The following is a 27,180-nucleotide window of genomic DNA, read 5'->3' on the forward strand; positions in this document are numbered from 1 at the left end:
TTCGGTTCAGTTTGGTGGTCTCCCTTCTGAAGATCCTAATTTGCATCTCTCTAACTTCATGGAACTTTGTGAAACTTTTAAAGTTAATGGAGTTAGCGATGATGCCATTCGACTGAGGTTGTTTCCATTCTCGCTCAGAGAACGAGCCAAGAGTTGGTTGAATTCTTTGCCACCTAATTCTATTGCTACATGGAATGATCTGGCAACAAAATTCTTGTCAAAGTTCTTTCCTCCAGCTAAGTCTGCAAAGCTGAGAGGAGAAATCAATAATTTCTGCCAACAAGATAATGAATCTCTCCATGAGGCTTGGGAGAGGTTTAAAGATCTGATCAGGAGGTGTCCTCATCATGGTATAGAGAAGTGGATGCTGGTTCACAACTTTTATAACGGCCGGTTGGTAATACTAGAACTTTAATAGATGCAAGAAATGGGCGGAGCTTTTATGAGAAAGAGTGCTAATGAGGCGTATGATCTATTGGAGGAGATGGCTCTAAACAATCAGCAGTGGCCAACTGAAAGGAGTCAATCTAAGAAGGTAGCTGGTGTGTTAGAAGTTGATGCCATCACAAAGTTAACAGCTCAGGTTGAGGCATTGACTAAAATCATTGCAGGGCAAGCTAAACAAGCCCAAATTGTTTGTGAGTTATGTGGAGGAAGTCACCACTTTTCGGAGTGTCAAGCAAATGTGGATGATTTGTCAATGGATGAAGCTAAAGCCATTGGGAATTTTTCACAGAACAACAACAACAACAATTATGGGTTCAACCAGGGTAACAACCGAAGAAATAGTGGGTTCTATCAACAAAGAAATCAGAACCAACAGTTTAATCAGCAACAAGCCTCTGGTGGAAGCTCTAGTTTGCAGACAGATTTACTGCTCCAATTTATGACTGAAACTAGATCTTCAATTAAAGACCTGCAGACTCAGATGGGCCAGCTAGCAACTCAAGTAGCAACCCGCCCTCAAGGAAATTTGCCTAGCACAACTGAAGTTAATCCCAAAGAAAATTGCAAGGCAATTACCCTGAGGAGCGGTAAGAAGTATGATGGGCCCGAGTTACCACAACCAGTTGAGATAGACGAAGAAATAAATGCTCAACCAGTGCAAAAACCAACACCAACAGCAGAGAAGGCTACTGATGCCTCAAAGACCACCACCAGGTCTCCACCAATTAGTATTGATCATCATGTAAAAATACCCTATCCTCAGAGGCTCAGAAAGTCAAGCTTAGACAAGCAGTTCACCAAGTTTCTAGAAGTCTTCAAAAGACTTCACATTAACATTCCTTTTGCTGAAGCTCTAGAGCAGATGCCAAGTTATGTGAAGTTTATGAAGGAAATTTTGTCAAAGAAGAGGAAGATGGAAGACTATGAGACAGTGGCTCTTACTGAAGAGTGCAGTGCGGTCCTACAAAAGAAACTACCACCCAAGCTAAAAGATCCGGGTAGTTTCAACATCCCATGCTCAATAGGGGGTTCTATACAAACAAAAGCTTTATGTGATCTGGGAGCCAGTATCAACTTAATGCCCCTATCAATGTTCAAAAGATTAAAATTAGGGGAAGCCAAACCCACAACAGTTACTTTACAAATGGCAGATCGGTCTTTGACTCATCCTCGGGGTATAATTGAAGATGTCTTGGTAAAGGTTGGTAAGTTTATCTTCCCTGCTGATTTCTTAATACTTGACATGGAAGAAGATGAGAATATTCCTATCATTTTGGGAAGACCATTCCTAGCAACGGGAAGAGCATTAATTGATGTACAGAAGGGGGAGTTAAAGTTGCGTGTTCAAAAAGAAGAAGAGACTTTCAAAGTATTTGCTGCAACTGAAATTCCTACTTGTTGTCGACTGGAAGTTGTAAAGGATGGTCGAGAAGTCACTACCAACAAGACGAAAGGGAAGTCTAAAGAACGATTTCGAACTGTTCGACGACGTATGAAAAGACTGTTGTGTGGGAAATATGAAGGTGACTCTCAATCTAAGGAAAGCTTTAAAATTTGCAACATTGGAGGTCAGTTTTCTTCGTTTGGCACAAAGGCCCTCATGGATGCGAGAGGTGGATTCTACCCGCCACCACCTCCACCGCCGCCAAACCCCTTCTAAGGGGCTCAGGTAAGTTTCTCTCACCCTGGTTTATTTTCACACATTGGGGACAATGTGCATTTTAGTTTGGGGGGGAAAACTTAATTTTTTTTTCGCGTTTATTTGTTTTAGTTTTTTTTAGTCTTGTGTGATAGCTAAATTGAAAGATTGATTGAATTGTTGTTATTCACTTGTGCAATGGATTAAAACATAACTGTGTGCTTGACTTGCAACTGTTTGAATTAAGATGGATGTGTGCTAGGAAGTGATTCATGTAGATTTAAAACATTTGCTATTCTCACGTATCACCTCTGTTCTATTTGGTTTGTGGAATGATTGATTGAACATGGAATAGAATTTGTATGACATACTCTCTTGAAGCGAAATCCTTGATATTTTCTGTTTGGAAAGTGATTTAGGCAAGTTTTCTTTGGAACGATTGAGCCTTTCAAGCCTACCTAGAAATTTTTACCATAGTATACCCAAAGTTGAGCCTTAGCTTGTTTTAAAAAAATTTTCACCACTTAACTGAGCTGAATTCGTTATCTTAAACTCTTTTCACCCTGAACATACCTTATTATGCCATGAGCCTTGAAGCAAGTTTGGGGGGGATGAGTGCTGTAAGTGAAAATAAATAAATAAAGTGTAGGAATGAGAGATTGTGAAAAGAAAAAAGGGAATAATATTGTGTGTTGGGCCTATATAAAAAAAAAAGAAGAAACAAAAAAATGTATTCTTGAAAAAAAAAAAAAGTTAAGAAAATTATGAGGTACACACATAAGAAAAAAATTTCAATCTCTTATTTCTGTTTTTGGGATATATGGAAAGAAAGCAAAAGAAATGTCTAGGCTTGCTTGGTTAAAAGTGCTTATGGTATAGTATAGCCTAAATGACTTCTCACCTACCCATGTACCTAAGCCATGTTGATGTTAACCGAAAAAGACCTATTGATTCCGAATAGAAATTTGTCAACATTAGTGGAGAGAGGTATGTCGTTCAAACTTATTAATCATGTGTTAGTGGGATGTTGGGAAGTTTAGAACAGTTGTGATATCAATGGCAATTGAGATGTTTTATGTTTGTATGAATTACTTACTTGTAAATTGCACATTCAACTTAGTTCTTAGAGTTGGCAAGTTGAAATTCTGGTTATTGATGGATTGAAGTTGTGCAGGTGGTGGTAACAGTTAAATTGTCGGAAAGTTTAGCTATCATTGTCAGTTTTTTTTTAGTTTAGTCTTAGTACTCGGGGACGAGTAAAGAGTCAGTTTGGGGGAGTTTGTTAGGCTATTTTTAGCCTATGTTTTGGATCTAATTTATGTGCGTTTTTAGCTATGTTAGGACGGAATTACGCTTGTTTTCTATGTTTTCAGGTTCTTTGGAATAAAAGATGTCTCGGGGGCAGAAATTAAACAAGAGACGGGCTGAGCCAAGAAAATGCAAATTACGGGTTATTTTGTACATCTGGCCGCGGCTAGATATAGCTTGGCCGCGGCTAGATCCCTAAATAACAAAAATTTAGAGGCTGCTCCAGTAGCCGCGGCGAGGCTCCATATGGCCGCGGCTAAAAGGTCCTTACAGAACGGCCTATTTTCCTTACTCATCTGGCCGCGGCGAGAGTGTATCTAGCCGCGGCTAAAAGGTGCTTACAGAAAGACCCCTTATTTGCAATTATCTCGCCGCGACGAGAGGAAGCTTAGCCGCGGCGAGATCCCGTACGGACCAGGGGCATTTTCGTCCATCGAACCCTAAATTTCCATTATAAATAGAAAACTGCGATTGGAAGTCAGGGAGGCGATTTGGAACCCTAAAACACAGCAGAAAGAGGCAGGAAGAGCAGAGGAAATCAAAGTGAAGATCCAGAGTCAATCCACCAACAGTTTCTTTCTCTATTCCTCTTTAATTTATTTATGTTGAATATTGTCATAGGAATGGTTATGGATTTATTTCTGAACTAAATTTCCCATTTAGGGAGGATGATGATTGTTGTTTAATGTTTTGCCTAGTTAATGTTTAATTGCCATTCCTCCATTCTTGTTTGTGAAATTATCTTAATTTGTGTTTAATTTCATGTTTAAGATTGATCACCTTGTGCATGTTCTATGATCTCAATTCAAAATCTGAAAAGTGAGAATTGAGAATGCTAAAATTAAGATAATCGATGTTCTATGTGAAACGAAAGTATTCACATGACTTATGTGACGAGTAGATTATTACTTAATGCTGATTTCATGTTAGTTTAATTAAGGAATTAATTAGATAACATGTGATTTAGAATCTAGAAGATCTGAAAGGAGCAAGGTTATTTCATAATCTGTCATTCACTTCAAGAATAGGATAGTAATTAAGCATTAACGATTTGGGTAAACAACAACAGGATTCTCCTCCCTATTGTCTCATCTTGCTCAACTTTAAATTGTGTTATTTAGTTTTCTGAATTTCTTTCATATTTTACTGTTTTTAAATCATACTTGCTTTCGATTTACCGAATAGAATCATAAGTATAATTTAGTGGTACTTAATCCAATTCCCTGTGGGATCGACCTCACCTGTGTGAGATTTACTACTTGATTGCGTATACTTGCGTAGTGTTTATAAAATTATAGCACCAGATACATACTGATGATTATAACTGTCAATACGTGTGTGTCGTGCTGACTTATTATTTTTTTTTGTGCTTTTTAAAATATAGGTCATGTCGTGCTAGATCATAAAAAAAATAAGTCGTTCTGTGTTGTGCAACAATTATATAGGGTAGGCTCAGTATGACCCGCAAGTCCGGTAATTTTGTGCGTGCTTTATTTGAGTTGGCTCGTTTTTTCTTAAATAGAGCAATTTGCTTTCTTACATAGGCTCAAATTCGTGCGTCATATTTTTAAGTTTTTATTACATAGCCACCATCTTGAGGGGGGATATTGGAGAATATTGTCCCACATGGATTAAATGTGAAAGCATTGAGCCATATATGAAAACATGGACTACTCCACTCATTGCCAATTGGTTTGAGATGGAACCCCATGATTCTCAACAGGCACCAGTGGTGTCTAATATTTTCTATAGGTAGCATTCTACGATTAGTTAATGATATTCCCTAAAAGCTATTTTTTAAGTTATATGAGACTTGATACTTAATTATACCAATAACGGTATGACACTGAGGAAAGTGTTGGGCACCAGTAATACATTCTAGCAATTCTCTTCTTATTATTAAATTATTGGACATTTTAATGTGTCATGTTTTTGAGCTACTCTATTCGTCCTTACGTGTCGTATTTTTTTAAGCTTGTCGTGCCTAAGCCCATATTTTTTCATGTCATACTGTGTCGTGCCTAAGCACATATTTTTTCTGTGTCGGGTCGTGCTCGTGTCTCTCAAACTCGTCATTCGTGTCATGTCAAAAAGCTCGTCTTATATTTACAACACTACCCATGATCCATGCAATTAAGAAAAAAATGAAGTACGAGTACAATTGGCACATGATTTTTGAGATTGTATTAGCTCCCAAAGGAATAGAGAAAAAATCTATATGTAATTGATTTTTTCCCAATAATCTAAAAACTCTTAATAATTTTAGTTATTTTTTTTTGGTGATAAAACTTAATAAAAATGTAAAAAAAGCAGAATGGTGACTTCTAATTTGTAATGATGGGGTTCTAGAAATCAGTTTTAGCCATTCACATTTTTCCTTTTAAAAAAATATTTTTATTAATTATATTTTAAAATTTCAGGGAAAGAGATAAAGTACTCACTCAGGTGAAAACAATATCTTAAACCAAATCATATATATACGAAAATACATTTTTAATCAGAGATTTTTAACTCATACCTAACTTAACTGAGGACAGTATTTACCTATTGCAATTACATTTCTATATTTACTTTTTTTTTTGGTTGCAAATTATGCATATGTATTTATATAAAAGCATTCCCCCATTTCTCTAAATTTTAAATTAATTAATTATTTAATTCATAATCATACGTAATGTCAGAACAAATTATAAATATGTTAATATATTAATTATCATGTATAATACAATTGATTAAAAAGAGTTGTTACGTAGCAAAACACAGTATAGAAAATTAATATAATAATTTGGTGTACGTTTAGTTACAGCCAGCAATTAATTTCATTACTTTGCGAAAAGTTGTTCTCACATTTTTTTATTAAAAACAAAAGTTTGGTACTGAATTTTACTTTTAAATAAATACATAAATTAATAGTAATATCTTGGTGATCGATCTGTATATATTGTTACTGAAGTATTATATTGTGTTCTTGAATTTTTTAAACCGTTATAAATAATTCACAATATTATAAAATAGTATTTTTGTCAAATTTTATTACAGTTGATAAATAAATGAATGACATGACTGCTTAACCAATTACTACATCAGTCGACACATATTAAAAAAATTAAAAATTATGTAACTATATGAAGGATTGAACCTTAGAGCTCTTTTAAAGCTTTAGTATTATTACACTAAAATATTAAAATTATCATTTTGATAACAATTAAACTATATATATAGGGGCTCCGAAATTTAATTTGGGGTAAGTTGAAAAATGTCTCTTTTATTAATCAATTAATCAAATTTGCCTCTAATTTTATATTTATTTGAAACATACCTCTTTTTATATGTATTGTACCCAAAATATCCTGACATAAGAGAGTCACATGGAGAGTATCTTGAAGTGACAGGGGCAAAATTGGTACAATGTTTTAAAAAAAGAGGTAAAATGATAGATTTTAAAAAAGAGGGTAAAAATAAAAGAGGACAATATAAAAAAAGTATAGAGTGTAATTTTCTCATTTAATTTTGCCTTAGGCCTCATATAGCTTAGGACCGGCCCTACATACATGATGTTGACATGATATTGACGTGACAACTGCATGGCTAAGTAGCCATAAGCAAAATTTATTTTTTGGGTCCTTACTATAAATGATATTTTTATAAATTATTAAAATTAAAATATATATGTATATTTTCTAAAAGGTATTTTAATTTATTTGAGTCCCTAAAATAAGTGGGCCCTAGGCGAGGGTCTAGCCCGCCTATACCTAAGACGAACTCTGTAGCCATGTTATTATTTAATTCGTCACGTGTGACAAAATTTGGTAAAAAAAATCAATTTACAATAATGTGAATAGTTCAAGGACCACTTTTAATAGTTTGAAAAGTTCGGGTCCATAATAATACATGATATGTCATAGTTGAAGGACGAAAATTCTAAAAAATTTATTAGTGAAAGGAGAATTGCTAAAAGACACTACTAGCACACTCTTCAGTGTCATATCACTATTGGTGTAATTAAGTATTATGTCATATATAACTTAAGAAAATAACTTTTAAAGAATATATCACTAACTAATCGTAAAATGCCACTTATAGAATATGTTAGATACTATTAGTACCTAATAGCAATACTCTCATAAAAGAGAATTACTAAAAGACACCACTGTTACCTAGCATCCTCCTCGATATCATACTGCTATTAGTATATAATTAATAGTACTAAGTCCCATATAACTTAAAAAAAAAAAAAAATTTAAAAAATATCGATAATCATTCATGAAACACCACGTATAAAAGATATTAGGCCATACTAATACTCAACAACAATAATTCATATAAAAGTCATGTTATACAATGCAAAAGATTTGACATTTCAAATTTAAATTAAAATATATATCTATATATATATGTATAATTGATATAATATAAAGAAATTAAAGAAAAAGTAAATAGATATATAGGAGATGGAATTTCATAAAAGACAAACAGAGAAAAGATAAAAGGGAATATATATGCACTATTTAATTTGCACATTTCTCTATACAAAAAACATATATGTGTGTGAGACTTAAACATATAACGTGATCGAGATATAACATGTTTTTCTTTTTCAATCAATATTTTAAAAAAATTCACTTTCTTTTAGGTGGTCTTCTGTCATGTTCTTAATTATTGCCCAATCCTGCCCCTATATATATATTTTTGATTTATAAAATATATAAAATAGATCGATCAAGTAAAAGCTAGCTATAGCTAAAAGTATATATACCATATAACATTAAAACTCATTAAGCTATAGAGATGGATTAATAACACAATTATAACTACGTAATTAATTATAGTATAAATATAGTTATATGTACATAGTAACATAGGTAGGTTATATATAGTACGTAAAATATTATTAAGATTTTATATGTTGGGGAAGTACTCTACTACTTTTGGACCATTAGTACCGTTGACTTTAATTGAATTTGAGACTATGTATGTATGTTGTCTTTATTAGTAGGTAGCTAGGTACGTAATAAGATTTATAAGTGTAGGCCAATATATATACCATATAGTATTTAGAATTATTTAACCACCAATTTTGATATATATATTGTTTCAATAAAATTAGCTAATGAGGTTTTTAATATTTTTTGGTTAGAAAATTACATATTGTCATTTTTTCTTTCTTTTCAACATTTTAAATTATGTAAATAATTTCTTAACCTATATATAATGAATAAAGGAAATTAAAAAAAAATTGAGTGGCTAGGTTTTATTTAGCCCCCAAGCCACCAATGTGGATCAATATTATTGCTAATTACTTTAATATTTTTGGTTAACTGATATTGGATTGTATTATATTATATTATTTTAATATTTGATAGTGATTTGTGTATTAACTTGTTGTATAAAAATATACTATTTTTTGTAATAAATTTGACCCCGACCACAGACTCTAGGCCCAAACTCGTATCCTGAATCCCAACCCAAATTTGGTCACAAATCTTGACTTTAAATAATTTTGAAATATTATAATTAGGGATGCACATGGGACAGGAAATTGGCGGAGAGTGCTCCTCTATCCCCATCTCCATTAAGGATTTTAATCCCTATCCCTGTTTATTCCCCGGGGCAGAGAATCCCCTAATGGGGATAGGGATGGGACGAGAAATCTCCTAATAAAAAATAAAGTTTATAATAAAAATTTAAATATATAAAATTATTACACTACATAAAAATTAGATTATTACACAATAATTATTATTCAAGAAACTAATTATTATTCAAAACACAACTTAAAATTCATAAAAAATTACTAATATACTAAAAAAATGCAAACATAAATTTTACTAGAAATATAAAATAAAATACTAATCGGGTCCCCGTCAGAACAGGGAGTATAATCCTCTTCCCCGTCCCATTTAATATTTGAAGACAAAAAGTAATTTCTATTCCTGTTCCGTTCTCCATCCCTACTCCATTAGGGGTGGATCTCCGCGAAGTCCCATGCATTCCCATAAAGAAAATGTTCATCTATAATTTATTACATCATTTCTTATATATATATTAAATAATAATATAATTTATTTATATTATATTAAAATTTATAATCCTAATAATTAATATAATACAAACTCAATTCAAATTTTTATATATAAAAATTATTTAATACAATACAATCTTAATATACAGGGACCCATATATACATGTGAATGTACAATTTGTGTACTAAGCAGCTTAAAGATCTTAATTTATATCATCATTTTACAAGATCTACTCATCATGACACCGTTATTGTACTAATCATTATAACTCATGAGATGATGATGATAATAATGAAACTGCCACGAATGACGTATTATATATACTGTTAATTAATTACTGTATACATAATCTTGTATAATTTTTTTTTACATATAATCATCAACAGTAAATATTCTGGGGAAGTAGATTCTCCAGTTTTGAACAATATTGTTAAAAAAAAGAAGAAATTACTTAATTAATGAACTAATAAAATAATAACACGTGTGAATGCAATTTAAGATACAATAACAAAAACAAAACACATTTTAGACAAAAACATTTATATCAATTAGTTAGAGAGTTAACGAGGTGGGGAGAGTACATGTGGAAAATGATACGTACATAGATTAAGATGAGACGAGTATACATATAAAGTCCCGGTTTAAGGTACTTAATATTATATCGATATAATATTTTATAATTAATTAATAATTTTTAAAGTATTTAATATTTTTATATGTTAGAAATAAGGTTTTTTGGAAGCAAAAACTCTCTACTATTAGGGTCACTTTTAATTATATTGTTAATAGTGTTTGTGCTATAGTAAAGTGGTTGAAAGCTAAGAATTTGTAAGTAATTTTATTATGTAAGTGTTGTTGTTGTTGGTGAGCTTAATAAATTTTTCTAGATTTTTTTTAAATATATATATTAGATTAAAATTTGTAGAATTAATAAGATTAAGTAATAATTAGATGAGTGATTCAGAAAATGAAGAAGTGGGGAATGGGTTGGGTTGATCGACATATGAAGCGGTAGTAGTCATCTCTTGTCTTTGTATATATATATAAACTTTCCCTTGTGATCATATCATCACACTACTGTCACTGACAGTGTTCATATATATATATATATATATATATTAATTTTGATTGGGTCCCTCAGTTAGCCATTCAGGTCTCACGGACGGCACCACCCTTTTTCTTTTGTTTTGTTAATTTGTTTTCTGATTAGATAGCTCGTGGTCCTAAAACAATTATGGCATAATGATTTTTAACTTCTCATCAAATTGGCTGGCTGTAAAGGTCATTCACTTTTCCCACTACTACTAACCTTTTTCAAATCCAACTTTGATTTGATCTTTTTCACTTTGTTTTTTCACCCTTTTTATATCTATACTTTCTTTCTTCATTTCATTCATTAAATAAATACTAACTTTTTTACTTTCAAAGAGATCGAGCTTGGTTACTTACACCAACTTATTGGTCATCGCTTTATAGTAATTTGTTTATTAAACAAATAATTAATAATAATAATAATAAAAAGAGTTATGTTATTGGACATCAGTCGTGCTTAGCACCTCTAGACATATTATCTTATGATTGGTTAGTACTATTACGCTTTAAAAGTTATTACATTAAACTATATGAGACATTGGACCAATAACAATATTGATATATAAAAAGGTACTAGGCATCACTGAATCTTTTAACATGCTATAGCTACTACAAAAAGTTATATAGATACTGATATTATAAGAATCATATTTTAGGTCAATTATAAATAAGAATAATATCTAAATTAATGTAATCATTTATACATTTTCAAGTTTTAATTTAAGAAAGTATAACTCTATATAAGAATAATTATATCTAAATAAAAAAAAATATAAAATTTATAAATTTATTTATATTGAATTAATAATTTTATTCTAAATTGTAACATATGTATAAATATTATATTTACTCAAAAATAATTTAATTATGACAATATAGTATTTAGAAATTATTTATTGTAATTGTTATTAAATTTTATATTTTTTTTGGTGTTTTCAAATTTTTTAATGTATCTCTATTTAGTTTTAATCTCTCAATTATAATAGAATTTTCTTAGTCTTAAGTGTATCTTACTTTTATTTACAACAAAATTTGTGACTAAAAGTAAAAAATTGTGACTAATTATAAATCATCATTCTTATGTTGTGACTAAATAAAAACCCGTGGCTAAAGGTATTAGCCACAAAAATTACAATTTGTTATAACTAAATGTGTTTTAATCACAATATTTGTTGTGACTTGTAGAACTAAATTAACGACAACTTGAATCTAACTAAAAGTTACGTTTAGTTACAAAAAATTTATGTTGTGACTAAAATATTATCACTAAAAATAATTATTATTTTGTAATAATTGAAAAAAAAATACTGGAGAAACATCGTTCACACCCAAAAAATTATTACACAATTAATATGGAGTCCAATATATATATTTTGATTAAATAAATAATAAATAAATAATATACTTAGAGCTCGTTTGGAATGCCGTATTAGGTCGTATTGTATTGTATTGTATTATATTAAAATGGATTATACATTATATTTTTATATAATACTATGTCAAACTTTAAGTTATACTAAAATATTATATATTTAGGTGTCCATAAAAGTTAATGCCACATATAGTTTTACATAAAAATATTGCATAAAATACAATTCAATATAATACAATACGACCTAATACAGCGTTCCAAACGAGTCCTTATAGTATAGTATTAGACACTTTAAATTTAATCTAACAATAGTGCTCTAATATTATTTATTATTAATTAATATTATCAAAGAGAGAGAGAGAGTATTGGTATGACTGTGTAGTGTGGTCCAGCAGAGTCTATGGCTGACCGACTTTGAGAGCAGCCGTATCAGATAAGGATAGAGAGAGAGAAAGAAGAGAGAGAGAGAGAGAAAGTTTGAGAAACCAATTAATAATAATATTATTCTCTTCACTCTTCAGCCTCCATTTTCCCTTTGTTTTTTCTTTCTTTCTTTCTTTCTCTCTGCTACTTTCTTCTATGCTTAAAGCTAATTGAGTAGGAGTGAAAAGTATATTAAGTATAACTAGTCAAGAGAAGAGTCAATATATATATCTCTATATACACACTTAATAAGTCCAACTTCAATTATCTGGGTTTTCTTTGTTTTTTCTCATCAATTCACTACTATACCATATACTATATATATATTGTTTGGGATATATATAATTTCTTTCTTTAATTGTGTAATCTCTTGTTTATATATGTTTTAGTTTTTCTTCTTTAGCTTATTACCATTTCTAGCTAAGTCTTTCCAATCTTGTTTCTACTACTAATTGATCACCTGAGTTCTTCTCTCTCTCTATATATAAAGTATATACATATATATATATATATATAAGCTCATCACTCTAATAAGATGATATCTGATCAAGATATTATTTCAGTTAATAATCCCAGCTCCACCATCAATAGAGGGTTTGTTCAAGAACCAAATCTAAACCCTAACCCTAACCCTAATAATAATACAAATCCCTCAACCAAGAAGAAAAGAAACTTACCAGGAAATCCAGGCAAGTATATCTATATCTATATATATATACTAATCATATTTATTCTTGATATCTAAGTACTGTTTTTAATTCTCTTTTTTATTATTTATGAAATTAATTTCAGATCCAGATGCAGAAGTGATAGCTTTATCTCCAAAGTCTCTGATGGCGACCAACAGATTCCTTTGTGAGATTTGCAACAAGGGTTTTCAGAGAGACCAGAATCTACAGCTCCACCGAAGAGGACACAACCTTCCATGGAAACTCCGTCAAAGATCAAACAAAGATGTTATTCGGAAAAAGGTCTACGTTTGCCCCGAAAAGACCTGTGTTCATCACGACCCTTCTCGAGCCCTCGGTGACCTCACCGGAATTAAAAAACATTTCAGCCGAAAACACGGCGAAAAGAAGTGGAAGTGTGAGAAGTGTTCCAAAAAATATGCTGTTCAATCTGATTGGAAAGCTCATACCAAGATTTGTGGGACTAGAGAGTATAAATGCGATTGTGGAACACTCTTCTCCAGGTATAAATATTTTTTTTTGTTCTCGATAAATTTAATCACACCAAACATAACATTTATTACTAGTAATAAATTCATTCTATGTTATTAAATTTTAGAATTTTATTTAATGCTATAAGCTTTCATAGGGATTAATGTAATAAAAGCAATATATTTATATATCTGAATTAAATGCTGTGTTTATATTTATACAGGAAAGATAGTTTCATAACACACAGAGCTTTTTGTGACGCATTAGCTGAAGAAAATGCTCGTTTTGGTACAACAACAACCACAACAACACTCCCAACAACTAATATCCCCAATTTTATCATCAACAACAACAATAATCCACCTCATCAAACAGTTATAACCGCTTCCAACAGAATTACGCATCAGCTTTCGCCTATCTTTTCACCCGAATTCGGCTCTGATACCACTTGTGAAATCCGGTCTAGGTTGCCTGTTTGGCTAGACCCGACCGCGAACAGTACTAATGTTAATCCTTTCATGACTACACCAATTCCAAATGATCATCAAATGTTGTTGCAAACCGCAGCTGCGAGTAACATTTTCGGCCAACAACATCAGTGGATGAACATGTCATCGTCGTCGTCTTTGTCCCGAGGGCTAAAGGAAGAGGAAGAATCAAGAGGAAATAATAACAACAGTAGTACAACAACTACTACTGCTACAATTCCTAATAATGATAATAATAGTATGATGACTTCTTCATCTTCTTCTCTGCTTAATCAAAACAACAACAACAACAATATTCAGTTACAACAACAAGGTCCAACACACATGTCAGCCACTGCTCTTCTTCAAAAAGCAGCTCAAATGGGATCCACTAGAAGTAATCCAACATCTTTTAATGGCAATGCTTTTGGTTTGATGAGCTCATTATCTTCTTCTAATAATTCCCAGAAGCAAGTACTGTTCAGACAACCTCAATCAACGGCTGAGAATAATTTCAATGACTTAGTCAACTCTCTCCAATCTTCATCAGATAATACAAATGAGAACAACAATGGGAATTCAGTACTTTTGTCAAGTTTGGATCTTCAGCAACAACAACAACAACCACCGCCTCCGCCTCCACCGCCATCATCAGCGAATAACGAAAATGATGAGCATGGTAATATGACTAGAGATTTTCTTGGTGTTGGTGGTGTTAGTACAACTACTTCAAATTTCTTTCAACAAGAGCTTGCTAAGTTTGCTTCAATGGGTTCAACCATGAATTTGAGCCAGTACAATGGGCATCATTAGTACTCATAATAAAGACAAACAACAACAACAACAACAACAACAACCATATAAAAAGGTAAATTCAAAATTAGGCCCCAGCTCTTTCATTTTGTTGTAGTACTAAAAGATAGTGTACTATACACAATACCAAATGGTGAGTTAGAGTCTATAAAAACGGGCGAGTCAACTCAGTTATATATTTAGAGAGAGATCTCGTGAATATGGTCAGAGATAGAGAGGTCTGGCTGGGCCAGTGCATGTTGGAGAAGACTAAACAAAAAGAGACTTGGCAATCAAACGTGGGGTCTTTGTGGGGACCCTCAATCCATGCATCTTGTAGATTTTTTTTTACTTATTTTGTGAAATTTTTACTTTTTTTTTTGACGTTGATTAAACCTAGTGTGTCATATACTTGGGCAGTGACAATTTTGTCATGGCTCAATCTCCTAGTAGAGTAGTAGTAGTGTTGTTAGTATTACTGTCTTCAATGACCATTTTATAATAAAGATTATATTCTCATCTCATGCATGTGTGTGTGTGTGTGGGCTCCCTATTCCTAACTAATTACTATATATATATATATAATTCTATTTCTATGCATGACTAGTCCTCATCACGTTTTAAGAGTAATAATTGGTCTTTTCAAGAATATAATTGGTTTTAATTTTCGTCACATTGGAAATTGCTACTGGAATTATTATATATTGTATATGAGTATGAGGATTTCGAATTTTTGTTTATATATTTATATATATATAACTACGTCGTACAATTTTGATGATGTTAAGGCTTGACTTCCTGCTCCCATATGTATATAGGTTATATATGTGGTTAATTAGAAGAAATGGTAGGTAGAGGAAATTAAGCAAGCTAGATGAAGAATATATTAGGTGTGTGGTCGAGCTAGTGGGTCTTATTTTAAATATAAATATAGTATGTAATATCATAAATATATATAAGTTTGTTTTTAAAAACTTGATTTATGATCATTACCCCAGTAAAAGAAAAAAAAAAGGAAAGTTTGGGTGCGTTTAGAAAGCCATAATATAATTGAATTTGTGTGTAATTGGAGGTAATTACACAATTTAGCATGTTTGTCTGACCATGTAATTACACTGTAACTGTGTAATTGAGAAGTTCCAATTACACCCTCCAATTTTTATGGCCCCCCATGAGAATTGAATGTAATTACACTGTGTAATTACTAAAAACTTTCCATATTAAACATTAACTTTTAAAAAATATTATTTTCCTATGTAATTACTAACTATTTTGCCAAATAAAATATTAAGAATTCATATGTAATTACCACCTCATATCCAAACACATCTTGCATTTTAAAATATAGTGCAATTACTAAATTGTGTAGTTACTACCCTAGTAATTACCCTACCTAGTAATTACATAGTTACTTCCAAATTTAACATACACCCGACCCCTGACATGAGTCAAATACCTATTACATTTACAAATAAAAGTTGGCATTTAGTTGGAAGTAATAAAATGAGATGGAATAGACAGAAAATAATTTTCATTCCATTCCTTTGTTTGGTTGCATTTATTAAAACCATTGGAATACCATTCCGATAGAATAGCCTTTCTATCATTTTGGTGGAATGACTATTCCATTTTAAAATAGAAAGAAAGAACATTCCAATGCAAGATTTGAAAAAATTTAATAATTTTTTTTATCAATTCTTTTATGTATTTTAAATTTTATTCCATTCTATTCCTATTCCAATTCTCATTCTCATTCTTATTCCTATATTTTCATTCCTCCCAACCAAACGCTAGAGTTTATCCAATTCCACCCGTACCAATTTGCTAATATGCATTCGATTCCCATTAATTGTAGATTTTATATTTTAGATCCAATCCAATATGTAAAAATGCGGATTAAATTAATTACTTTAGATTAGTTATTTTTTAATATTTATTAAAAATATATTTTTTTAAAGCACCCTTAACTCTAACATTGTCGAGCATCCTTTCCACAAGATAGTGCTTACAAAATATTCATAAACTTTAGGTAATGAATTAAGCAATGACAGACTCAAAATTTAAAGTGAGAGGGACGTAACTTTTTTTTTGTAAGGCATGGATAAAAGTAAAATTAAAAAGAAGAAAAAAGTGTTCATAGTAGAAGTTGAACCCTTGAAATTTATCATATATGCAATTTAGCTTAATCATTACAACAAAGCTAATATATTACATTTATAAATATTATTTTTTATTATAAATATATGTCGTAACTAACTAAAATATTTATACATTTTTTTTCGATTTTTTTTTTCAGGGGGGCAACTGCCCCCTCTCGCTTCTATGTGGGTCTGCCCCTGAAACTAAGTAACCTTGATCCTCATTTTCAATCTTGACTCTATGTTGTTGACATCCAAGATGATCTTGTTAAATTCTTCTAAATGCTTTCCGAGTTCCTTGTTTTCATCCATGTTAAGAGTGTAAAATTTCTTCTTGAGATAAAGCTTATTGGTAAGTGATTTCTTCATATAGATTGTTGCGAATTTCTCCCATAGCTAGACCAACAATAGTGTCTTCACTCGACACTTCCCTCAAACCCTATCTCCAAGACTAAGAAGTATTGCCCTATGTGCCTTATCTCCTCCACCTTCTTCTTGTCATATCCCAAGACTCTCAAGCTCTTCTTTGTCTATAGCTTCAGAAATTCCTTGATGATCAAATAATGTCTTCATCATTTTGATTCTCATAAGCTAAAGTCATTAACTTTTTTAAATTTATTCACTTCAAACCTTGCTGAAGCCATTTGATGAGATCATGTCCCGATGACTCTCGAACCTAAACTCTAAAGACACTTGTTGTAACCATAATCTCAAACAAGAACAAACACACATCACAAACCAGAAAGTAATAATTAATAATCAATCATAAAATCAAAATTGATTCAATCAAGCCAAAACTAAAACAAAAATGAAAAATAGGGAGCCCAATCACATATGTGGTTCAAGTCAATGTTGGCTAGACACCACTTTACTCCACGACGAAAACCAGCCACTAGGGCCTTGTAATCTCTTTATTAACAAGAGTTTCTATTAGAGAATATTGTCCCACATGGATTAAATGTAAAAGTATTGAGCTATATATAAGAACATGTGCTACTCCACTCATTACCAATTGGTTTGAGATGGAATCTCATAATTCTCATCAATTTCAAATATGTACAACAATGGAGTCTTGCTCTGTGAATCAACTCTCAACAATGGACATAGTTCTCTCTAGGCTCTCTCTATTTCTCTCTCTGGTATTTACAATTGTGAGGATTAGAATCCATGAGATCGGGGGTAATAAGAGCTCTATATACAAAAGGGTTAATTACTAGTTGATCAGCTCCTCTTTCGAGTCCAACTATCACAATAGAAACTTCAAAATTTTGTTATTTATGTTACGAGTCCCAAGTAGCCGTTGTTGTCCAAAGAGCATTTTACCAATTCTAACAATTTCCACAATTTGTTTTTTCTTTTTCTTTTTAATCAAATCAACAATATATATAACTCAATATTTTATAGTGATTATAAAAATAGCCTAATCATTCTACACTTCTTCTCATAAAGAGGAGGTTCCAAATTCAAATCCTCCTCCCTCGATATAAAAAAAACCTCAATAGTTCACATCTTATTCTTTTAGTTAATATATATAATAAACATACATTTGGGAAGGTTTTCTAGCCAATGGAATTTATAGTATTCATCAAACTTATTCATTGATGAAAAGAGAAAAAATAAAGGAATTTTTACACCGCATACTGAAATACTTTTAACTTTTTATTTTTTTATTATGGGGCAGATTTTTTTTTTTTTAAAAAAATATTGTGTAAGTTTTATACTGTGTGCTATGTTAAGTTTTCACGGTTGTTCCACGGTTGTTTTTTAGTTGTTCTACTATTGTTTTAATTATTGTATTTTGTTGTTTTATAAAAAAGATAGTATTTTTGTAATAAATTCCTTGTGACAGTAAAATTATAAAGTTTTGTTCAAAATCTAGTATTTTTGTAAAAATCCCAAAATAAAAAATAAAATGAAACGTTTAGGAAGAACAAGAAGAATTGGGCCGAACGTGTACATATTAGAGGCTCAACATAAAGTAAAATTATGGGGCATCCAATCCAATGTTCGTAACATTTTATATGTTTGTAAATATAAAAATGTTATTTTTCCTAAAGCTACATAAATAATGTCATTTTAAATATATTAGGCCCCAAGGCCTAGGCCTTTCCTCTCTACAACCTAAGACATGAATGATTTAGGATATATTCTTAAATAATAATAATAATAATTATAATAATAATAATAAGAAAACAAATAAATTAGTTTTTATATTTAGGGACATAAAATTTAGAAAAATGTAAAAGATATTGTCAATATTATTAGGATAAACACTATTTTGGACTCTGTGTTTTGTAAAAGTTACCAATTGGACCCTTTGTTTTGTTAAATGACAAAATTGACCATGTATTTTTTAAAATAGTACAAATAAGATCCTGAACTAATTTTCTGTGAAAATAAAATTTAATAATAATCCAATCTAAATGTGTTTATGACAAAACTGTTTACATTTTCTAAATCTTTTCGTGTTAGAAATTGTCTTCGAGTTGGTTATATTAAAAAAAATAGTTATGAAAATTAAGCTCAGGGGTCCTATTTTTACCATTTTAAAAAATACAGGGTCCATTTTATTATTTAACAAAACAGATGGTCAAATCTGTAACTTTTACAAAATACAAGATCCAAAATAGTATTTACCCATATTACTATTAGTGTAATTAAGTATCGAATTCTATATAATTTAATTAATATAATAATTTTTAAAAAATATCACTAATTAATTACAAAACTATACATTTAGAAAGTGATACTGGTGCAAAATAACATTGCTCACAATATAAGATAACTTTTGTTCATAATTTAATCAAATCAATATTAAAATAATTAAATAAAATCACAGCTTTGTTGAGAATCGACACATTTAATTTCTTTCAAAAATCATACAACAAAATCTGTCATTATACGAAAGAAGCACCAGAGAGAGAGAGATACGAGCATAACAAAATAAAAAAAAAAAAAATCAAGAAAAAGGTACATTCACCATGATCATCGATCACAAACCAACTCAATCATGACCGTCCGATCCAACTCACTTCATCACCAAAAAAAAAAAAAGCAGAGTACAGATGATCAAACTCTTCATTGTCACAACTTAAAAATGGCAGCAACAAACATAGACATAGACAAAGACAATACCACCATGCCCAAACCTCCATTACTACCTCCAATGGCATCCGAGCTGTCATCCGACGTGGCAGGCCCAGTGGTATCAGCATCAGTAGCTTTTTTCTTACTAGCCTTAGGTGGAGCTGGGGCAGGAGCTGGTGGGAGAGGCCTTGGAGCAAAAATCCCAAGTGGTTGAAGAACCTTATCAACTTGGTAAACAGCCAATTGGTTATCAGAATAAACTGTTCCTGAAATTGTTGTGTTGACTATTCCAGTTGTTATGTTGACTTGGCTTCCTGAGGTTGTTATGTTAAGAGGGTACTCATAAGTGTCACTGGCTTGAGTTTGAACAGGGTTGCTCATTGTTTGGAAATTGGTTATTGAAATGAATGATGGGACTAAGTGGAATTGAAGGAGTTGGACTTTTTGTTGGTCGGTTAGGCCGTTTAGGGTTCCGGTTTTGAGGTTCGAAAAGGCGCTATCGGACGGGGCAAACATGGTTAGTTCACTGTTTGTGCTTCCGAGTTGGTTATTGATTTGGTTACCAACTTGTGTGCTCTTGAGTAGGCGAATTAGGACGGTGAATTGCCCGGCTTTTGTTAGGATTTTGTAGATGTCTGTTGAGGGCGGGGGACCGGGTGGGAGAGCCGGGGCCGCGGTTTGAGCTGAAGATTTTGTGATGAAAATGAGGAGGAGAATGAGAACAAGTGAGGGAGTGTTGATGAGCATTTTTGATGTGTTCATGTTTTGGTGTAGTGAGTTTTTGTTGTTAGGATTTATTGGTTTGTGTTTTTGGTTATTTTGCATGGAGTGGTGTTGAATGAGGAGAGTGTTAGGGGGGGTTTTTATTGAGGGTGGAGAATGAGTGTTATTAGGTGAAATGGTTCTATTTTTAGTTATGACTTATTGTGAAAACTAAGTGGTTAGGTTGTCTCATGACTTTGTTGGAAAGTTGATGGAATTATTTGAGGAATGCTAAGTTGTAATTTAAGGTAACATGAATCACAACAATTATATTGGTATTGGTGCATTTTAATATTTGATTTTACATTTTAATATAATAAATAATAAAATCGCTAATTAATTATAGAGTGTTGTTGAGTGAGGAGGAGAAATCTTTTAACAAAAATGCTCCAAAATTCGGCTTTTTCAAAATACCATTTTCTTTATTTTTACTACTATTTATTAAAAAATATCTATTTTCTAAAAATATACATAATTTATTTTTTAAAATATTACATTTAATATTTTATTAAAAAAAGACCCAATTATATTTTCAAAATCCAAAATTAAAAAAATATAAAAAATTTGATATTAAAAATTCAATTATATTTTCTTTTATACCAACTAGCAACACTTGAATTAATATTAAGTAATAGACAGAGATATGTAGGAGAGAGATTGCTTTGGAAAACAGCAAAACAGAGATTGTTTTCAAGTGGGTATGGGCTAAAGAGAAAAAAGATAAATAATGTGTTTCATTGCTTTACTTGCAATTATTTGGGGAAACAGTAGAAAAACCATGTGTAGATAGATCCAAAGCTTAAGGAACAAGGTTTAATAATTTTACTGTAGTAGTATTTTCTAATTTTTACCTGTTGCCAGTTGCATATATGATTGTGATTGATGACAGTTCAGAAAGTTGGGTCTGAGATGAGACTCCCCAACTTATTATTGATAATGTGTAATTGGTTTATGAGTTGATTTAAGGGATTATTATTATTATTATTAGTCACCTTTTAACGACCTTAATTCACAATTATTATTATATGAAATCAGTACCAGCTAATAGAATGTAAAAAAAGACAATGGCCCATCAAAAAAAGAACTCTCATAATTTTAGGTAACAACTCTTAATCTATAGTTGATATATTTATACGATTGTGTATAATATATAATGCGTGATAAAGGAATCATATTATAGAGGTGAGTGTACTTAATCAAACAAGATCTTATCGTTTGAAATCTTAGTAAGTTAAACAATCGGATTCATTTAATTGCTTAAGTAATTATATGCATGTCCAAATCCATTCAGTGAACAATGATTTACGACCTATATTAATACTTGGCCAATTCAAATTCTTGAACTTTTGCAATTACGTTTTTGAGCTGGGCTATTTTATTATGGGCCTGAATTATGTATGGGCCACTTGAAGCCCAATATTGATCTGATGCAACCTTGTACAAGCCCAAAGTTAAGAGTTCAAGGCTTACTTTGATATATCCAGCCCAGGCAAGCCTTTGTCAGACTATTGGGTTTGGGATCTAATGGGTGCACATTGAGTTTTGACGGGTTTGGGTGGTGGAAATTGCACCCTATACCTTTATTTTTGTTAATCCATTTCATTTTTATCTTTTTTTTTCTATATATTTAATTTATACCCTCTTTTATTTGTTATATCTTGATTATACTATGTAATGAAATTGACTTATAAAATGAGTACATTTCAATTGAATTTAAAATAAGGCTATTTTTAGTTAACTGATGAAAAAAAAAATGGGTATATTTCAACTTACCCTGTTTGGGTGCGTATAATTGGTTTACCAAACCTACTCGTTTGTGTGAACGGGTTTTTGAGTTTTGAGTGTGGGTTGGGACTGGGTTTCGGGCTGGGTTGAACTTTTCTTTTTGGAATTTTTACAAAAATACTGGATTTTATTTCAAAGTTTATAATTTTACTGTCACAACAACCGTAAAACAACAAAATAGAAACAACAGCAGAACAACTAAAAAATAACCATAAAACAATAGTGAAAACTTAATACAGTATTTTTGAAAAAATTTCCACCCTACGATAAAAAAGAAAAAATTTGAAATTTCAGTGTAAAAACTTTTTTTTTTTGGTTCATTTGGAGGAAGTTTTTTTGTTTTGTTTCTTATTTGGGCTACGTTTGATTGGTTCATTTCTAATACACAGTGTGGCGCAGTGGTTGTGCCCAACTAACTAGCTATAAGTTTGTGAGCTGAAATTCCTGTCCTCAAAACTGTTGACAATAATTTGATCAGATCTTTTGAACACTAATGAAATTCTTCTTATTAACATATTAATAATCATCCTACACTGACCAAACCAAGGGAGTTAGTTTTATTTATATCAACTTGTAATTTCATTAGAATTTTCATTTAATATCGAAGTATTTTTTTGCAACAGTAAATTATTTAATATCTACTAATTATAGTTTACTACTTATTACACTAATTAATAGTTAATATCTACTAATTATAGTGTACTAGTTATTAGACTAATTAAGATTTTTTCTTGTGAATTTTTACATGTACTAACAATTCAATTTTTTTTTAGTTGTTAAAAATTTTTGCTAAACTATACTAAAATTATTTGATTTAAAGTTTTTCGCCCAATTATGTTTAATTTTACTGATGGGTGCTTAAAATAAATAGAAGATTAGAGTACAATTTGATACATATAAAATTTTTGGGGCACAAATATTTAAAAACTTGTCAAAATTCGTAGACATGATCGATTTGGTACATTAGTAATTAAATTGAGCCGAAACCTGAAAAAGTTTAAAATGTCAAATTTAGAAGAAAAAAAATTATAATTATTCAAAAATTAATTATGAATTATATATTAAGGTATCAAACAAACAAACCCAATAAAATTGTACTCAAAAACAGTACAATTCTAACTCTCATAAGTACTTAACACAAACCAAAATTAAGAAACACACATACACACATTTATATATAAAACACTTACCTAGCTAGCTATAATAATATATATACAAGTACAACACCTCATACAATATCTTCCAAATAACCCAATCCATTGATCATCATCAAACTCTGGCACACACCAAGATTATATTATATTATATTGATAAGCTATATGAACATGCATATCTGTTCAAACTCATCATCATCAACTATATATATGTATATATACAAAACCTAAAAAAGAGAAAGTAGTACCACGTAAACCACAGCAATTCCAAAGCTCAAAATCCCATTTCCACTAAGACAAAGGGCACCACTTACAGCAGAAGCATCTTTAAGCAAAGCAGCCAAAGCAGGAGCAATCAACGAAGATGTTGGAAACTCATCAGGCTTAACAACCATACTTGATATGGGAGCCGGTGCCGGTGCACCCACCGCCTTTTTTCGCGGTTTTACACCGAAAATTCTAAGAGGAAGAAGAACCTTATCGACCTTGTAAATAGCCAACTGATTATCCTCATAAATTGTTGCATTAATTGTTGCATTAACAACTCCAGTGGATATGTTAACCCAACTACCTTCGACCAAAATATTAAGAGAATAATTTGCTTGTGTCCGTACAGGGTTTATTAGGGTTTGGAAATTTTGGATTGGTATGAAGGAAGGAATGATGTGGTTTTGTATGAGTTGGAGTTTTTCTTTTGTGGTGAGTGAGTTTAGAGTGTTTGGTTTGAGATTGGAAAATGCTTTGTTTGATGGGGCTAAGATTGTCAAGCTGTTTGAGATGTATTTGAGTTGGTTTTCGATTTGAATATTCTCTGATGCTGTTTTGAGGAGGTGGACGAAGACACTGAATCCCCCGACTTTTTCGAGGATCTCGGTGGCGTTTGTAGGGTTTGCCAGGGCCGGCGGTTGGACTAGTGGCGCTTCGGATGGTGTTGGTGACAGTGGCGGAACTACATACATTTATGGAGTGGCCATGGCCCCCCCTAACTTTTTAGAAAAAGAAAAAAAATAAACATAATAATGTATAAATTAAATTAGGATAATCAGATTTTCCTTATTAGAAAAAAAATGTGATATTTCTCTTATTATTAAGCCTAATAAAAAATTGTGAAGTTGAAATTGAAAAATAAGCCCAAACCCAATAGTCCATTTAAACTAGTTATCTAATTTTATGGTAAAAAGTAACAAAAAAATTATTAATATAATTTATTTTTTAAGACTACTTTTGTATGATATATATTTATATGTGTCTTAATATACGTATTTTTATGGTACTCAATACCATATTAATATGGCACTATACAAGTTGTTAGCAGTTTCTTATATATTATTTATTAAATCAAAATATTTAGGACCCGATATTATTTTACACCAATAACGATAGGTCACTTTTCACTACAAAATATCTTATTTTTAGTCGCAATAAAATTTGTGACTAAACATAAAAAAGTTGTGGCTGATTATAAATTATCATTATTGTATTGTGACAGAAAGGTCCATGGCTAAAAGTATTAGTCACAAAAATTACAATTTGTTGTGACTAAATGTGTTTTTAGTCACAATATTTGTTGTGATTAAAATTAAAATAGTGACAACTTGTAACTAAATACTATGTTGTAGTCACAAGTAACTTCAACAAATTTATGTTGTGACTAAAAGGTTGTCACTAAAAGTAACAGTTTTTATAGTGTTTTTTAATACTTGACACTATAAGGCGCTCTTTATTATTTTTCATTATTTTATATACATTGTATAAAAGTAATTAACTTTTTATATTGATTCATAAAATATTACATACTAAAAAAAATTAAGTGAAAATATATTTTATTTGGCCCCTCCTTATTTCGTCGTCTGGTTCCGCCACTGGTTGGTGATGTAATTGGTGCTTGGGCTAGGGTTTGGGTTGGAGCTTGGGTTGGAGATTGAGCTAGGGCTATGGAGAAGAAGATGGAAATGAAGGAAAGGGAGATGAGGCCTTGTTTTTTCATTTTTTTTTTGTTTTCTTTGAGATTATTAGCTAGGGTTATGATGATGATGATGATGATGATTCAATACATAATAATTAATATGTTTGGAGGGAGGAAAGGGCTTTATATATATGTAAATATTTGCTCATATAATTTTGTGGTGTTTTTGATGAGAGAAAAGGAATTAGGTGAAAGGTTGTAGTTTTTTTAATGTATTTATTGGTTATATTTAAAAACGACGTCGTAGTTATAATGTCTCTTGTCTTCGTAATTGTGAAAAGAGATAAGTTTTTATATGATATTTTTTTAAAAAGTGACTTTTGGTTTGCATGGGAAATTTAAACGAAGTTTTCATTTGAGGAACTTGGGAGCTAAACTTATATATATTATTATAAGAGAATTATTAAAAGAGGTGTTGAGTTATTAAGTATCAGATTTTTAAATAATTTAAAAAAATAAATTTTAAAAAATATCACTAACCAATTATAAAATATCGCATAATCGGGTGGCTCAAGACTATTGCTACCAGGGAGGGACCCATTCACAATAATAGCCCCCACTAACAAAAATACTGCCTTTTGAAAAATTAAATGTAAAATTTTCAATTTAATAATTATAAACCAAAATAGTAGAATAGCCCCCATAGAATTAGATAAATTTAATAAGAGTGATTATAATGTAGTTATAAATATTTTTTTAATGACAAATAATAAGCCCCACAAAGTAAAAATCTTGAGTCCGTCACTGATTGCTACCCAATATAATGTTAATGTTATAATTGGAGCTGTGCAATTATTATTTTTCTATTTTTAGGTACAGAGTAAATAAATTTTATTTTATAATATAATACATGATAATTGACTGATCATGATCTCTTTTGAAACGATAATAATTGACATCATTCTAAATGACAATATTAATTAAAATTATTTCCTGTGTGTGCATGTTTCACTATTCATTGGGACTCAAAGTACATATAGAACATGAATATATGATTTTTTGTGTAATATTTTGGTGCTTCATAATTTGGGCTACTACTAAAATTTAGTGAGCCATTGAAAAAAATTATTTTTGGAGTATTATTTTGAAAAAATGTGTTATTTTTCAAAATTAATAAAAAATAATGTATAATTTTAAAAGAAAAAAAAATTAAGGTCTTAAGTTAGATAGACCTTAAGCACAGACCTACCCTAGGGCCATACTTGTTCATACCATCAACGTTGAGAGTTGAACTTGTAAGGTGCTAATTTGAAAAAAAATATATTATTATTTTATGCACTAATACATATGTCTAATATGCCTTATAGATGGTTAGTAATTTTTAATATTAATCATAATAATTTAAAATATATGTGTCAATGTGTCTTAATACTTATAACTTATAGTATCATGATATATATATTAAAACAAAACAATCAAAATAACTATAGATTGAACATATATACTAAAAAAAATTAAAATTGTATAACTCCAACCATTGGTGCATGCAAATCACTTCAAATTCAAATATGAAGCACTAGATGTTTTTTATTCAATTCAAAACTCTAGTGGAAAAGAAATTTGAT

General features: G+C 30.8%; 3 protein-coding genes and 1 non-coding gene across 4 annotated transcripts; 1 reads left to right on the forward strand and 3 right to left on the reverse strand.

Annotated features, from left to right (window-relative positions):
* Window positions 1-247: 247 nt before the first annotated feature.
* Window positions 248-354, reverse strand: LOC133035234 (small nucleolar RNA R71). Its single transcript, XR_009686512.1, has one exon. It is a non-coding gene; the product is annotated as a small nucleolar RNA R71 (small nucleolar RNA).
* Window positions 355-12,398: 12,044 nt separating this feature from the next.
* LOC115720839 (zinc finger protein BALDIBIS) lies at window positions 12,399-15,247 on the forward strand. The gene is made up of 3 exons (XM_030650028.2): window positions 12,399-12,993; window positions 13,097-13,496; window positions 13,688-15,247. Exons 1-3 carry the CDS (start codon window positions 12,840-12,842, stop codon window positions 14,742-14,744), a joined length of 1,611 nt encoding a protein of 536 aa, XP_030505888.2. The 5' UTR covers window positions 12,399-12,839; the 3' UTR covers window positions 14,745-15,247.
* A 4,391-nt stretch (window positions 15,248-19,638) lies between these two features.
* On the reverse strand, window positions 19,639-20,821 carry LOC115720979 (fasciclin-like arabinogalactan protein 12). The gene has a single exon (XM_030650203.2). It carries the CDS (start codon window positions 20,771-20,773, stop codon window positions 19,946-19,948), a length of 828 nt encoding a protein of 275 aa, XP_030506063.2. The 5' UTR covers window positions 20,774-20,821; the 3' UTR covers window positions 19,639-19,945.
* Window positions 20,822-23,723: 2,902 nt separating this feature from the next.
* Window positions 23,724-24,608, reverse strand: LOC115720517 (fasciclin-like arabinogalactan protein 12). Its single transcript, XM_030649663.2, has 2 exons — window positions 23,898-24,608; window positions 23,724-23,771 (listed from the first exon to the last, which is right to left on the reverse strand). Exons 1-2 carry the CDS (start codon window positions 24,606-24,608, stop codon window positions 23,724-23,726), a joined length of 759 nt encoding a protein of 252 aa, XP_030505523.2.
* Between the last annotated feature and the right edge of the window lie 2,572 nt (window positions 24,609-27,180).

This window comes from Cannabis sativa, chromosome 2 (assembly GCF_029168945.1).
Source record: "Cannabis sativa cultivar Pink pepper isolate KNU-18-1 chromosome 2, ASM2916894v1, whole genome shotgun sequence".
Lineage (NCBI taxonomy): Eukaryota > Viridiplantae > Streptophyta > Magnoliopsida > Rosales > Cannabaceae > Cannabis > Cannabis sativa.

Coding starts and splice junctions, on each gene's coding strand:
- LOC115720839 (XM_030650028.2), top strand. CDS start 12,840: ATGATATCTGATCAAGATATTATTTCAGTTAATAATCCCAGCTCCACC. Junction 12,994..13,096: donor AAACTTACCAGGAAATCCAG/GCAAGTATATCT, acceptor AATTAATTTCAG/ATCCAGATGCAGAAGTGATA. Junction 13,497..13,687: donor TGTGGAACACTCTTCTCCAG/GTATAAATATTT, acceptor ATATTTATACAG/GAAAGATAGTTTCATAACAC.
- LOC115720979 (XM_030650203.2), bottom strand. CDS start 20,773: ATGCAAAATAACCAAAAACACAAACCAATAAATCCTAACAACAAAAAC.
- LOC115720517 (XM_030649663.2), bottom strand. CDS start 24,608: ATGTATGTAGTTCCGCCACTGTCACCAACACCATCCGAAGCGCCACTA. Junction 23,772..23,897: donor GAATTGCTGTGGTTTACGTG/GTACTACTTTCT, acceptor GGTGTGTGCCAG/AGTTTGATGATGATCAATGG.